Genomic DNA, 14,407 nt, shown 5'->3' on the forward strand with positions numbered 1-14,407 from the left:
CGGCAGTGGCCATAATAATTCTTGCCTATTTACTTCATAGAGATTGAAATAAGGCTTAACTAATTAATGTTTGCAAAGTGTGTTGAAAATGTGGAGCATTATGCAAGTTCTCAATATTATAGTTTTAAAAAGAATCTTTAAGAATTTCCTGTTTGGAAATTTAAAGGCAGGTGCAATTAACAACATTTAAGACTATTCATAGTCTTGTTTCCATTACAACTTACGCATATTATCTATCAGACCATTTCTACAGCCATTCATGTGGTCTTATGGATGGTTGATCATGCTAAAGAGGTTTAATTTATATGCAGATTAGCACTAGTACATCAGATAAAAGAAAAGGCTCTTGATATTTTGCATCCATGCAATAATAGGTTGCTATTTGTAAGAATGCTTGACTTAAATCTGCTTCCCTACCAGATAATTCTTGTTATATAGGCTTTTCATAAAGAAAGAGGCAGTAAATTTGTTTCCTTTTTCAAAAGTGCAGCCCAGTCCCATTGACTTTAATGGGAGCGGAACAGGATCAAGACTGGCAATCAATTCATAAGGTATTTGAATGAAAAAGAGAGACTCTGCATTTCTTAATTCTCAGTGTAAAAGCTTGGCAATCTAGTGGTTTTAATACTGTACATATATAGTCAGAACTGGAGATGAAAAATATTCACATGGTATTTATTGGATCTGGAAAAGGCCTTTGACCAAGTTCCAAGAGAAATCATCTGGTGAGTATGAGGGAGAAAATGATACCAGAACTTTCTGTGTAGCTTGTTCAAGCCATGTATGTATGCACAACATCAACAGTCAGAACTTTTAATGGTGCAGCAGATGAATGATGGGTAAAGTGGGGTGTGCATCAGGGATCAACACTGAGCCCTTTTTTATTTATCCTTGTCCTGGATACCCACAAAAGGAACATTCAAAAGAAAGCACCTTGGTGCACATTGTTTGCAGATGATATTCCATGTAGTGAGGAGAAAGATAGTCTAGAAGAGGATCACTGAAGAATTATCCTTGAAACTAGATGGACAATTAGTATTAAGATAACTTGGAGTAGCTGTCTATACAACTTACTAATTCTGGTTGATATTATGAAATTGTTACTATAAAAATTGCTGTATCAGGAAATGTGTCTAGGTCAGCATATTCACCATTGCTGATAAGCTTTTATGCGCGTTCCTCCCAGACCATGAACAACAGACAATCCCTAAGGACTATCATCACCTGACTAGGTCTTACCTGGGGAGAAAAGAGTAACTGCAGCATCCTAGGGGAAACTAGTTCCAATAAACACCATGTAAATGTTTTCAGTCTCCCTTTGTAACTATATATGCACAATATTAAAGCCACTAGGTTGCCAAGCTTTAAATTGAGAATTAGGAAATGTAGAATCTCTGCTGAAGGTCTGCATTGTAACTTAAATGGTCGCAATTTACAGATGAAAAGGTGAACCTGAGAGTGATGTGTGCTTAATTACCTCAGCCATAATAATAGCGATACTGTGTCGCACCAAAGCACTGGTGAGCATCTTTATTGGGTATGATGAGCGCTGAGTGTCCAGCTACAATTTTATTTCCTTGTGTTATCCTATGTATTTCAGGCTTATGTGCAAATGATATGGGGAAATTGCTTTGGTCAGTGAACAAATACCACAGAAATTATATAAATCTGAACCTCGTCACATGATATTGACCAGAAGAAAATAGCCACACTTGTAAAGAAGATTGCTTGGTAGTTTATTTACAACAGAATGTAAGGAAAAGTAAGTTATTAACAATAATAAATAACTCAAAAAACAGCAACTAAGTGATATGGATGACAGATATGAGAATAAAATTCTTCTGCTTAGCCTTGCATTGTTTAACATACGGCACATTTCAAAGCTTGGTCCTTCTCTGATGGCAGTGGTACATTCTCTAATGTTAAATGTCATAACTCTAAACCTAAAGCTAGACACTAAGGATTACAGGACATTCAAAGTCACATGGAACTTTCAGAGAAATGAAATCAAAAGAATTAATCGGTATTAGTGACACCCAAAAACTAGAGGAGACTGTAATTCAATGACTATGCTGTGCATTTAAAGCAAAAACATTGTTAGACTCAGTTAACCTCAAGCATTTTGGAATTTAGACAACTAAATTAAGTCTGAATAATGGCAGCTGAAAAGTTCCTGGTTACAAATTCATGTATTTTCTCTTATTGCACTTACTAACTCATAAAAGCATGTATGTTCGGCCTATTTTAAATAAGAGAATATTAAGTTATAGTGCAGCAAATCCCAATGCGTTATTAAAGATTGTTGCTGTTTTATTACCAAATTAAAATCACTAGACAAATAGTCCAGTTTCAAAATATCTATTTGAGCGCCTTATGATCTTTAATGAATTTGTATACTACTACTAATGAATGTGAATTGTGCCCTCAATGGAGCAAAATCATCTCCCAAAATCTTGGTACGATCAAAAAGCAACAGAATAAGATCAAACTATGCCTTTTTGTTGGATTATTTTGCAACTCTTACCTGTGTGACCAATCATTACTGTAGTGAATAATCCCATTGAAGTCTATTACTAAAGACTATTCACACAAATAAGAGTGGCAGGACCAGGCCCTTGCAAATTCTTATTCAGAGAAATCTCTCTTTTTAAATTCAGTAGGTGTTTTACCTGTGTCAGGACTGGGCCCTCAATTGCCAGCATCATTCTGCAAGGTGTGATTATTCTGGAGGAAATACATATAAAAGTAGGAGCAGAGTGGGGAGAAGCATTTAAAAAAAATCATAAGCCAATTGCTTTATCAGCTTCATTGTGCTCTTCTTGATGATAATTTGTTTGTAGAGCCTCACTATGGTTGTATTATTTAATTCTCGAGTCATGGCAGCAGGGAATAAGGAGGCTACCGAATTATTAAGTAACTTCAGTTTTGCTGCGTTGCATCATACTTTAAAGATGTGCATAGTAGTTTTTTTTCCATAAAAGAAATCAACATGTGCAAAATACTCTACTTCCTTCCCCTCCCCACAAACCTGTCTGAAAATTCTACAGAAGATATTTTTACAAAATGCATTCACATGTCAGCAATGAAAATAAACAAAACATTTTCTCAAAACATGTTGCCAGAACAATTTTCTAGATTACTTTTTTTTATTTTTATTTTTGTGTATGTGTATAAGGAACACTGTAGAAAACAGATATCCTGCCATGACAAAAAGAAAATAAAATGACATTGAAAGATTATTTTTGAGAGCATATTTAATGGTAGAAACACTGGGGTAAAACAGAGCAGAACATAGCATAGGATGCTTGTGTAACCTGTGAAAAGCATGATGTAGCCTATAGTTCTTTCTCATCCAAAGCAGTGCCATTCTATGGATCTTTTTATTTGCCTCCATTAGCACCCACATTGAAGGCAGGTATGGACTGTACTGATCCCCATTTTGGCTAGCAGTGAATTAGAAAAATGAGTTGTCTGTTCAGTAAATATTATACTTCTGTAATACAGTATTCATGAATGGAGCTCAGAGTTATAGAATTGCATGCAGAGGCATAGCATTAAGGATTCATTATTTCTCCAGTGCATGCTCAATCAATGCTTTTCTCTTTTCTAAATATCCACCATGTAGCTAATTAACTTGAATGCTCTTAAGATATGTTAATAATGTTCATAAATGCCTGATCCCCAAACCTACATATGATAATGATCTTATCCACACAGGATAGGAAATTTGAGACTTAACTAAAGTAAACAAATGAGTAAAGCTATGTATGCTTTGTCCTAATCTGTGGTAAACATTCAGAAGCAAATAAAAGAATATCAACATTTGAATACATGCAGAAATTATGAATATTTAATTAGTACACCCATCTGTTAATTAAAGTCATAAGCCGATGTGAGGTACTTTTAGCATTTGATACCTGTGGCATTACACTGGCTAAAAAAAATCACAAATATCAATCACCAGTTAATTTACTAAGCACATGGAATTGCTGGCCTTGAGACGAAAGGAAAGCAGAACATGGACAATATATGAGATAATGGATGAAGTAAAACCATAGGCTAACCTACAAAGAGCTACTGGATTTTATTAGCCATGGGCTTTTAACTTTCAAATACACACACATTTTCAATGTCATCTGACAGTGGTATTCTTCCCCTCCCTCTCACATTACTAAAACTAGCCCATCAAAATCACACATTCACCTTAGCATCTACTACTGGACATGGAGCTGTTCAGAAGGTCAAAAGGTTTAAGTCAGTTAAACTTTTCTACAAGCAAAAATCATGCTACCATGCTGGGAAGACAGTACAAACATATCCCGCCCCCAGGGAATTCTATCCACAAATTGATTCTTCATCATTCAGTGATACTTTAACTCCATGAGGTCCGTCTCTCTGCTTCACCATGTTTGTTATAACTGACAGTACAAGATACCATCTCAATATGAATATGTGATTCAGATAATATCCACCTTTCACTGGGCATTTTAAAGTCTACTACAACAACAATGGTGGTAGATGCTGACATTAGTTAAATATCATCACAGAGGACTATACACAATGGTAGCATTGCAGAGGACGAAACCCATTATATGAATGTCAACAACAAGTCCTGTGACTGGACATCAGTAGGAAAGGTTTCTCCATAAGGCTGAATTTTAGAAAGGAAGTGGCTCCTTATTTCCCTATTTTTTTTTTTACTCCTGGCTTGGGGAGAAAATCCCTTTTCTGATTTTTATTCCTGAGACTGAAGGGTGATTTTCACTAACAGGCCAGGGATGTTGCTCTCCTTTCCCACGTTACATTACATGTTACTGAGTTGCCAGATGACCCCTTTATTTTTTGTAAGTCATGTCTTTCATTACTCTCCCCTTTTAGAGATCAATGGCAAAGTCTGAGATCTGCTTCCTGCTACTGGAGACCGCACTTAGCATGAAAGGACAGGGATATAGTAAGGGTAAGTCCTCTTTCTCCTTCAGTAAGCCCAGAGGATCCCCATATTTCCCCCCTCATCACTTATGAGGTCTCCTATCACAATCACAATCCTTCTGTACAGTGAGGACAGGACAGAACTCATCAAATCTGCTCCTTAATTGACTAAAGTGGCCACTGCTGAATGACTTATTTTTGTTTGAGGGCTGAATATGCTGCATCTACAACATTATTATCCCATTAGCCCATGAAGCAAGAAACCTAGACTGGGATCTGAAATTGAATCTGAATACGTAACACATCAGGGCAGAGCAAAGGTCGTGGCTGAAGATCTTTAAAGAACTTTCCAATGGTGGACATATAAAAAATGTTTCTTTTCAGAATCTTTACTCCCAGGTGCTGTTCTAAAGCATCATGGCCTAGTTATTCACTATCCATGCTCAACCAACAACTATTCTGCATCTGGTAAAACACCATAGCATAATATACATTCAGTGCTGATTAGTACAGTGAAATCTGTACAGGAGGCTACCCTTATTAGGCACCCACCTGTCTTAAGAGACTGTCCTAAAGTATCCCCAAATGTACTAAGGACCATTCTTCCCCACCTTTAGTAGAAGACCTCCCTCATTAAACTCCAGATTTTTTTACATAAATAACTCGAGTGGTTATTTAGGGCCTGAGCCAAAGCCCATTTAAGGCAATGGGAGTCTACTCACTGGCTTCAATGGGATTTGGATCAGACTCTGAAAGCTGGTTTCATTGTGATTAGCCAGGAGCTCAGAGGACTTGAATGAATGACAGGAATGCTATGATCCCAGCTTCATTGGGAGAAGATCTTTGCATTATTTGGACTCTTTAAACTATTTAGCTGCTTGTGTTTCCATCATTTTTATATCTGGAGCAGGGGTTACAAACATCAGCACATAACTTGATTGATCACAAGAGGACTGGGGAGAACTAGTAAAATACAATATAAACAAGAAATGGGTGGAATCTTTTATAAATTCTGTGCAAGGTATAAATAGTTCAATGGCCTTAAAGTCAGTATTAATTACAAATGGAGCCTTGGTGCATTGGTTATTCTTAGTTTTAAAAAGTTTAAAGTTTGTGTTAGCTAGGCCCCAAATCCTGAGTCATATTAAGCAACATCTGAATTTGAATAATTGCTGTTGGTGTTCAAGTATCAATGAGTAGCAGTTCAAAGCTTTATGATTAGACATGATAAGCCTGAGAGTAGAAAAATTTTAGAAATTCCGAGATAATAGGAGAAAATTGGATTTTTAACTCTTTAACTTAACCCTGCACCTAAATTGACACTAGTTCCCTTCAGAAATCCTTGCCAGCTTTATTAAATACCTACAGCATTTCCAATCACAGTTGCAGGCTATTCTCAGACAATGTAATTTCACATTAATAGCATGTGCCATATGGCTTTGAGCTTTACTTTGGGAATCAGAATATATGAACTATGTTCTCTCACATGCACTTATTTAAGGATTTTAAGGAACAAGTCTGAGTTAAAGAAATCATCTTTCTAGATCGGTAAAATCGTTTAAAAAATCCAAACAAACAACCACACCGAGCTTTGTAAATGTTAAGTTACTCTTGTTCTGGCAGACATGGCTTGTCAGAAGGAAACATGCTAGGTTAAATTTAAAGTGCTTTTTTCTCTGGGTCTGGAAGTGTGAGGGTTTCTGGAGCAGATTTTTTCCGAGGTCGGTCTTTGGGAACTGATAGGAATTCAGGAGCATCTGAGGATAGAGGAGTGGATGGAGCACTAGAAGGAGCACTACGGGTTGACGAAGGCAGGGAAATGTTAGAGATAGATATTGCAGGTGGGAAAATCCCAATTTTCTCGTTGGTGGCTTCCTGAGTTGCACGTTCAAATTCTCGGACTTCATCCATTGTCATGTCTTTAATGAGAAGAAAAGAAAGACAAATGGAAAGTTAGAACCATTTCAAAGATGATTTCAGTAGCACCATTGCAGCGATTGCCATCAAAATCTAAACCAGTGTGAGGATTCATGTATTGGAATTCCACTAGAGTTAACAGGAGCTCTGGCCAAAGTTTTCATAAGAGGTCACTGTTTTTAGGTGCCTGTTTTGACACACCATTAGGCATGATTTTTAGAGGTGCTGGACACCCATAGCATATTGAGTCCTTAGGTAGAAGAGAGTGTTTCATGTCTTTCAACAGGAGCTAGGTGTCTCAAATTGGGTATCCAAAAATGAAAGCACCCAGAATGAAGGGCCGCTTCTGAAAATGTGGGCTCGTGTGGAAGGTCTTCCCCACACAAAAGGCCTCATTCTCCACTGCTTTGAATTCTGTGAAGTTGTTTACACCTGTGGAATTATGAGATTAGAATTGGTAGCATTACACACCTACTTTGTCCAAGTGTAAAGGATTATACAAGGTGCAACGTAATGGAGAATCAGGCTCAAAGAATGCTTCCCGGTTACTAGAGAAAGCCTTCTCATGCGGAGGTGAGCAAATGTATCTGTCACATAGACACTACTGCACAAATCCACAAGAGGGCAGAGTAAGCCCAGAATAACATGTTCCAAACATAGCAACACAAAAATTTTCTAATAAAATCCTAAACCAGGTGTAACTCATCTAGTTTTTCTGTACAAACTGAGAAATCAGGGCAGGTTCAGCAAAAGTTCAGCAAATCTTTTTTCAAACCTAGCATTGCATTTGGAGTGTCATGCAGGGGTTTATTGCTACAGCTCAAAGCAAAATTCAGCTGTTTCAGATGAGTTTCACTTTGAGTTTGTAGGTTCATTTGAAGGAATCTCAGCAAGAAACTCAACGGATGTAAACCCACCAGAACCAGCACAGAAAACAGGCTCACACAAAGCTCCTGTAAACCAAAATGTCTGAGTTTTGCACAGCTCCTGTCCCCAGCACTATAACATATGTTGTCAGTAAGAAATATGTTTCAAGTACTGTAAAACTTCCTTATAAACATTCTGTAGGAGGTTCTATTATAAGTGATGATGATAGATCCATAGGATGCATATTTAAAGAAAGCTCAGGAGAAGGGTTTGTTTGCACTGCTATGATGTTTGTCTATATTACTACTTCTGGCCTCCTATGCTCCTTCACACAGGGTATGTCCACACAGCAGCTGCGAGGTGTAATTCCTAGCTAATGTAGAAGTACATGTCCCTGCTTTGCTCGAGCTCTTGTGCTAAAAACAGCAGTGTGGCTGTGGCAGCGTGCGTGGTGACTTGGGCTAGCTGCATGATACAATCTCACCTGACCCCACAAGGTTTGTATTCAGGCAACTGGCCAAAGCTGCTGCCCATGCCATTGTGGCCACAATCTTTTTAGCGTTCTAGCTCAAGCAGAGCTGGCACATGTACATCTACCCAAGCTGGGAACTACACTTCCCAGCTGCTATGTAGACATACACTAAACAGCACATTAACGACATGCCATGTGATACTCAAAACCCACACAGGAGGAGGAGAGAGAAAAACACTCCTCATAGCCATGTGAGGATGGAGCTATGGGGCTAAATACACTCTCTCTTATACCCATAGTTATATAACCCAGGGATTTTGTAATGAAGTTTATTGCATTTCTACAGTGGAGGAGATATAAGCTACCCTACTTCATTTTCTCCTTATGGTTGGATGCCATCTGGTTAAAATGAAAAAAACACCACATACTAGCTATACACACTGACCCCCTTATTTTAATGTGACACAGTCGTGTGTATGTAGCCTTGACTGTAGAATGTTTCATGACGCTGTTGTGTGAAATAGGCTTTATGCTGTATTGTAGAATCCTATGAAATAATCAAAGCCCCCATTCAGTGCCAATTTGCCTGCTCCCCTCTGAACTGACTTTACTGTTCCAGGTGCTTTTTCAGTCTACAGGCAGCTCCTGTTACTGGGAGGGGAGGATATTTTAGCCATATTCACCCTTGAGGTAAATGGGTGAGGTAAGCTAATGAGCTCAAGGGAGCCCACCCATTTACACCAGAGATGAATTTGGCCCTGTTGCTGATTTACATTTTGCTTAACGTGCGTTATGTTGCGAGTAGTGTTTCTGCACTTAGGGCCTGATCCAAAGCCTACTGAAGTTAATAGGTGTCCTTTCATTGACTTCAGTGGGCTTTGGATCAGGCCTTTAATAATAAAAAATAAAATAAAACATGGCTTCAGTGTGGGGAGAGATGTAGAGAGGAAGACTCCCCAGTAACATGCCATCAGAGTGGAAGGCAGACCAATGAAAGTCCTACCATGTGCCCCTCCCAATACTGGCTATTTCAGAGGCAGAAAGGGAGCATTCACCCTGCCTGAACTTAATATTTGGTTTATAGTCTATGCTTGCCTCAAATCCAACCCCATGCTAGGGTAACCAGATAGCAAATGTGAAAAACTTGGACAGGAGTGGGAGTAATAGGGCATCTATATAAGACAAAGCCCTGAATGTTGGTACTGTCCCTGTAAAATTGGGACATCTGGTTACCTTACCCCATGCTGATATGCACTCAGGTAAAACTAATTCTTACCCAGAGCTGCAAAGGACTCAGAAATACATGACTCCGTTCTGTCATTTTCTTTTTATTAATAAAGGCCAAATCCTGCCCTGATGATAATGGCAGTTTTGCCTAAGTAAGGGCTGAATAAGGACCACAGGCTTTTTACCAAAAGCCCATAGGGCCAAATCCTGAGGTCTTTATTCTGAACTGATTCTAATCTCACTTACTGGTGTAGGCATCAGGAATAACTCTGAAAAGTCAATGGGAATTCACCAACGTAAATCTAGAGTTGTGCCTGTGCAAATTTGGTGTAAGAATCAAGCCCTCACTATTTACTGAGAGAAAGTCCTTCTGAAGTCATTGGAAGCTTTGATTGAATAAGGACTGAGTAAGGACTTCAGGATATAGCCCTTAACGATTAGCCCTGACATTGTTATTGGGCAAAGTTTTCGTTCATTCCCATGGGATTTTGGCCTGACTAGAGATGCCAGAAATACCAACATTTTAAAACAGAAATGTCACTGTATCTCTTTTCAGGCTTCTAGTTTGTAGCTTATCAAGGGCAACGCTGCAAATGATCTTGAAGACAAGTGAAAAACTCAGTTAGCCTTTTTCTTAGTGGGACAATTTCAGCAGCCCCACAGAACTTTTCCACTCCCCATGTTCCTGGCTGTTTGACAAATTACACTTGAACACTGACATGGCTTTGAAACAATCAGAATAACTGGATGCCAAACCTGACATAGCTTGATCTTTCTCCTACTCATATTCCTCTTTGTGCACCCAACAGAACTTTGAGGATTTTGTTCTCTTGGAAGATGGGAGTTATGAACCTGACCCTATCCTCTCATAGCTCAGTGGGAGTTTGGGATACAAAAAATGCAGGATTACACTCTACAGGGAGTGATTTTGATTCCACTGAATGTCAAACCTCCCATTAACTTCAGTGGCAGCAGGATCATGCTTAAAGACCATTCTTCTTTGATTTGTGAGTGCACATTAGGCGAGGGTGGGCAATATGTTTTAAAAAACTACATACACTTGATTGGGCATGGCTCTCTATTTCATCCACAGTAGATGAATGTTGATTGCAAACTTTAATGTTGGTTTTTTCATGCATATTTTTCTCGAATTCTCGAACATCATCCATAGTCATATCTGCAAAAAGTTCAAAACGTTGGCATTTTCCATTAATTCACTGCAAACTTTAATAAAAAGGAGGGTGCGAGGGATAGATGGTCTTTCAGCAGAAGCCAAAGAAGGTTTACAAAAAAAAGCAGGAAGCCAACTACCTTTATGAAAGCTGACTCATAAAGGTAATTAAACCAGCCAAGGAAGGTGTAGGAAGGTTATGTCAAAGGGAGTCATAGAACAGGGAGGAGTGGAAAATGTTTAGGAGTATCTGTGTGAAGTGAGTTAGGCAAAAAGTGTTGGAGTGCAGGCTTTTCTACAAGAAAGATCTTCTAAAATGACTTTAGAGGATCCTCTGCACTAACTGACAGATATTAAGAAATATAAGGATTTACTTACCTTTCTAGGAACTTTCTAAGAGAATTCTATAGCATTATCTTTAATATTGCATGATATGTTTCAAAATAAAAAGAAACCTTCATTGCTGAAGCATACAGCTGCAGTTTCAGAAGCTAACACACAATCACCACGCTGAATGGTTTACCAGTCAATACCAGTCATAATTTTGTAGCCTCAGACCCTTGGAAAGATTATATAAGTCTGATGATTCAGGCCACTCCTGAATGTCAGGAAAAGATATAGTTGTGCGGGCATGTCTGACATTGTTAGCATACAGCTATGAAATATAATGGTGTGGGATGGAATTGCAATACTGTTGAACGTTTTCTGCCCAACTTGTATGATTTAAATTCTACTTTATTAGAGCACTATACTTTCATATTTCCATATGTACCATTTCCAATAAAGAGATGATCACTGAAGTTTAGACAGGAGTTACAGAGAATGTAGCAATTTATCACCTGGTCAGTAATTAACTTGAGCAGAAATTGGGTTTGGACTCTTGCTGCTCAAATTCTTCTCAAGTGTTTTGTGTGTCATTTGGATTTATGACTTGCCATTTGGTACAAGGCTCTTGCTTCATTTAACAAGAGCATGCTTTTAAGGATATGCATCACTTATGCTGTTATATCAGCATCAGAATACAATACTTTATTACTAGTGGATCCTTTCTCAGTGAGAATGAAGGACTGCTTAGCACTGATCAAAATGAAACATATGGAATAACTTTAAATGACCCATTCATTTAACCTACTCTTTTTCCTATTAACAGAAATGAAAAAGAAATTAATAAACAATGTAAATAGAATGCTAAAAAGCATTTTTGCCAAGGAAAGGACATGCTCTTTATTAGTAAAGCTTCGAGTTAACAATACAGTGAAGAAATTAGTTTTAATTCAGGATAAAACTAAATACATTTCAGTAAAATCAGTGATAACACACATTAATACTAGAGTCAGTAAAATCTGCTATTTTCCTTTTTAGCAGTTGAGTCTTATAAACAGTGGGCCAAATCCTCAGCTGGTATAAATTGGTGTAGCTCCATCAAACTCATTTGTCTCTTTTGAACTAACTTATACCATTTGAGGATCTAGCCCAAAGGTTTTAGCTTTAAAATTAACACATGCATTGAAGGGACACTGTCAGTTTAAAATTTATATTTTTGAAAAACTTTTCCTTCCTTAAGTTCTTTCACTATTACTAGTAACATAAACAATTTAAATGTACTTTTTACCATTTTGTATGATTATTTACTTGTGCATTTTACTCAGTTTGGTCAGTGAACTAGTCACTCTCCAGTCAATTTCACTTGCAGATTCTCATGCTTTAGTACAATTCTGCAATACTTGGATTGCAAATAGTGCAGAGGAATATATAAATTCTCCTCCAGGCTTATTTAATTTTTTTTAAATAAAACTTTCCTACTAATATCCTAGATTTTTGACCTAACCTGCCTGACAGAGTCCCTTTAAAAACATACCACATGGTATCATAAAAACTCTGGTACCGAAAGTGAAAACCTAAATGATAACCATGTACATTAATAATTTGCTTATTTGTGCAAACACTCTTTTTTTGACAGGTTGGTTTTGGGGGTAGAGTATGGAAATATGTGGTTAAATTTTTTCCCCTTGGTTTTTCTTTTTTAACTTTTGAGAAAGTGCTTAAGTACTTTGCTGAACAGGAAGGGATTACTCACATACTTAATGCATACACTTACACGTTTACCTGAACTAGGGCACCAAAGCTGGTGTTTTCCAATTCCTATTGATAGAAACTCTCAGTGACAATCTCACCCACATTCACCCACAACGGTGGGTGCAGCTGAACCAACATAAATATAAATTTTCCACTTATAACGTCAATCCTTCAAGCATGGTTTCTGATATGGATCCTGTACTATGCCTGATTCTGGAGTCCTAATTTAGGCTTAAAGCTCCTTTTGAAGTAAAAAACCCACATCCTCAGAGGGTGTATACTGATGTTGCGCCATTAAAATTAATGGACTTATGCTGATTCACTCCAACTGAGGACCTGGCCCTGGAAAGTTCTGGCTGTGTAAAAACTGCAAGATTGTTTTCTGTCGTGCACCAGTCTTTGAGCTTGTGCTAGAATGGCATGCTGTAGTTTAAACAAAGCTAACCAGATTCTAACTTTTCTTTCTTTCTTTTTTTTTTTTTTTAAAGAGGATAAATTTCAGAGAGCACAGAAACAGATGGGCTGGCCTTAGTAGGGCCTTACTAATCACTGTGTGGGCTTGATCCTGAAAGCTGCTGTGCATGCCAGCCCTGATCCTGAAAAAGCCTTTAAACATATGAGTAATCCCACTGAAGTCAATGGGATTACTCATATGCGTAATGCTAAGCATTTATTTAAGTGTCTTGCTATATCAGGGCTCGAGAGGTCATTCAAAAATTACTGGACTGATCCCATATATGTGGGCTGGCAGGGGGAGGGGCTGGAGATATGTGGATCTGCAAAGGTAAAAGTACTGGAACAAGAGTTTAAAGCTAGATGCTTCCTTTCATCATATGGTGTAGCTCCATCTTCCACATCTCAGCAGTAGCTGAGATTAGACCAGAGATGGAATCTGAGTGCTGTGAGCTGAAAAAGTACATCATCCCATACATTAGATAACTATAGTTTTGCCAATGGGAATTGGGTTTACCTAGTATCTAATAATCCAAATGTGATTCAGGAACAATGAAGAGAGGTAAAAATGAATCCACAAACTGCAGATTTAATTTGACAGTTAAGAGTGTCATTATGTTCCAGAAAGAGATGTGTTCTGTGGAAAGAATGATGAGTCAGGATCTGGCTAGCTATCAATGCATTGTTAATGGCCCATCACATCAGTATCCCTGTAGCACCTGGCAATGATGGGTGCTAATTCTGGCTCAGACACTGACTGTCCCTGTGGTCAGCTCACTTAACCTCTCCCGCTTCGTTGTCTGATCTGTAAAATGCAGATAAATTTCATAGTCTTTTAGGAGGATTAATGTTTGCTTTGAAGATTATAAACTCTAAGCAGTGTTATCCAAATTCTTCTAAATCTTGTAGCTCTCTTCTGTTGTATTTGCTGATTCTCTCCTTTATTTTGGAGTGATTTCTTCTTTTGTGTCACTAATATACAAGTGTGTCCAACTTATCTTAATTACGATCTTTGTGGCAATCTGCTTGTCTCCTTCCTCTCCCTCCTGAATTGTCCTCTCTTGCCCCCAAGATATAGTGACTCAGATATCTTCCTCCTTATTCCATACATTTGACTTCATATATTACTCTTGTGTGTGGTATTTTATCAAGCGCTTTCTTGATGTCCAAGTAAATCACAGCCTCCCACTGATATTTCTTTGTGTCACTCTTCAGTGAATACCATCCAATTTGTTAGGCCTGACCTTTGTGTGAATTCAGGCTGCTCTATCTTTATTCAAACTCTTATCGCTCAA

General features: G+C 38.0%; 1 protein-coding gene across 1 annotated transcript in view; it reads right to left on the reverse strand.

Annotated features, from left to right (window-relative positions):
- Positions 1–1,719: 1,719 nt before the first annotated feature.
- PITPNC1 (phosphatidylinositol transfer protein cytoplasmic 1) overlaps positions 1,720–14,407 on the reverse strand; it is a 194,348-nt gene continuing 181,660 nt past the window's right edge. Inside the window, exon 10 of the mRNA XM_050920709.1 lies at positions 1,720–6,848. Coding sequence (XP_050776666.1) covers positions 6,589–6,848 — 260 coding nt within the window. The 3' untranslated portion in view covers positions 1,720–6,588. The remainder of the gene's footprint in view (positions 6,849–14,407) is intronic.

The sequence above is a fragment of the Gopherus flavomarginatus genome, chromosome 12 (genome assembly GCF_025201925.1).
Source record: "Gopherus flavomarginatus isolate rGopFla2 chromosome 12, rGopFla2.mat.asm, whole genome shotgun sequence".
In the NCBI taxonomy this organism is placed as follows: Eukaryota; Metazoa; Chordata; order Testudines; family Testudinidae; genus Gopherus; species Gopherus flavomarginatus.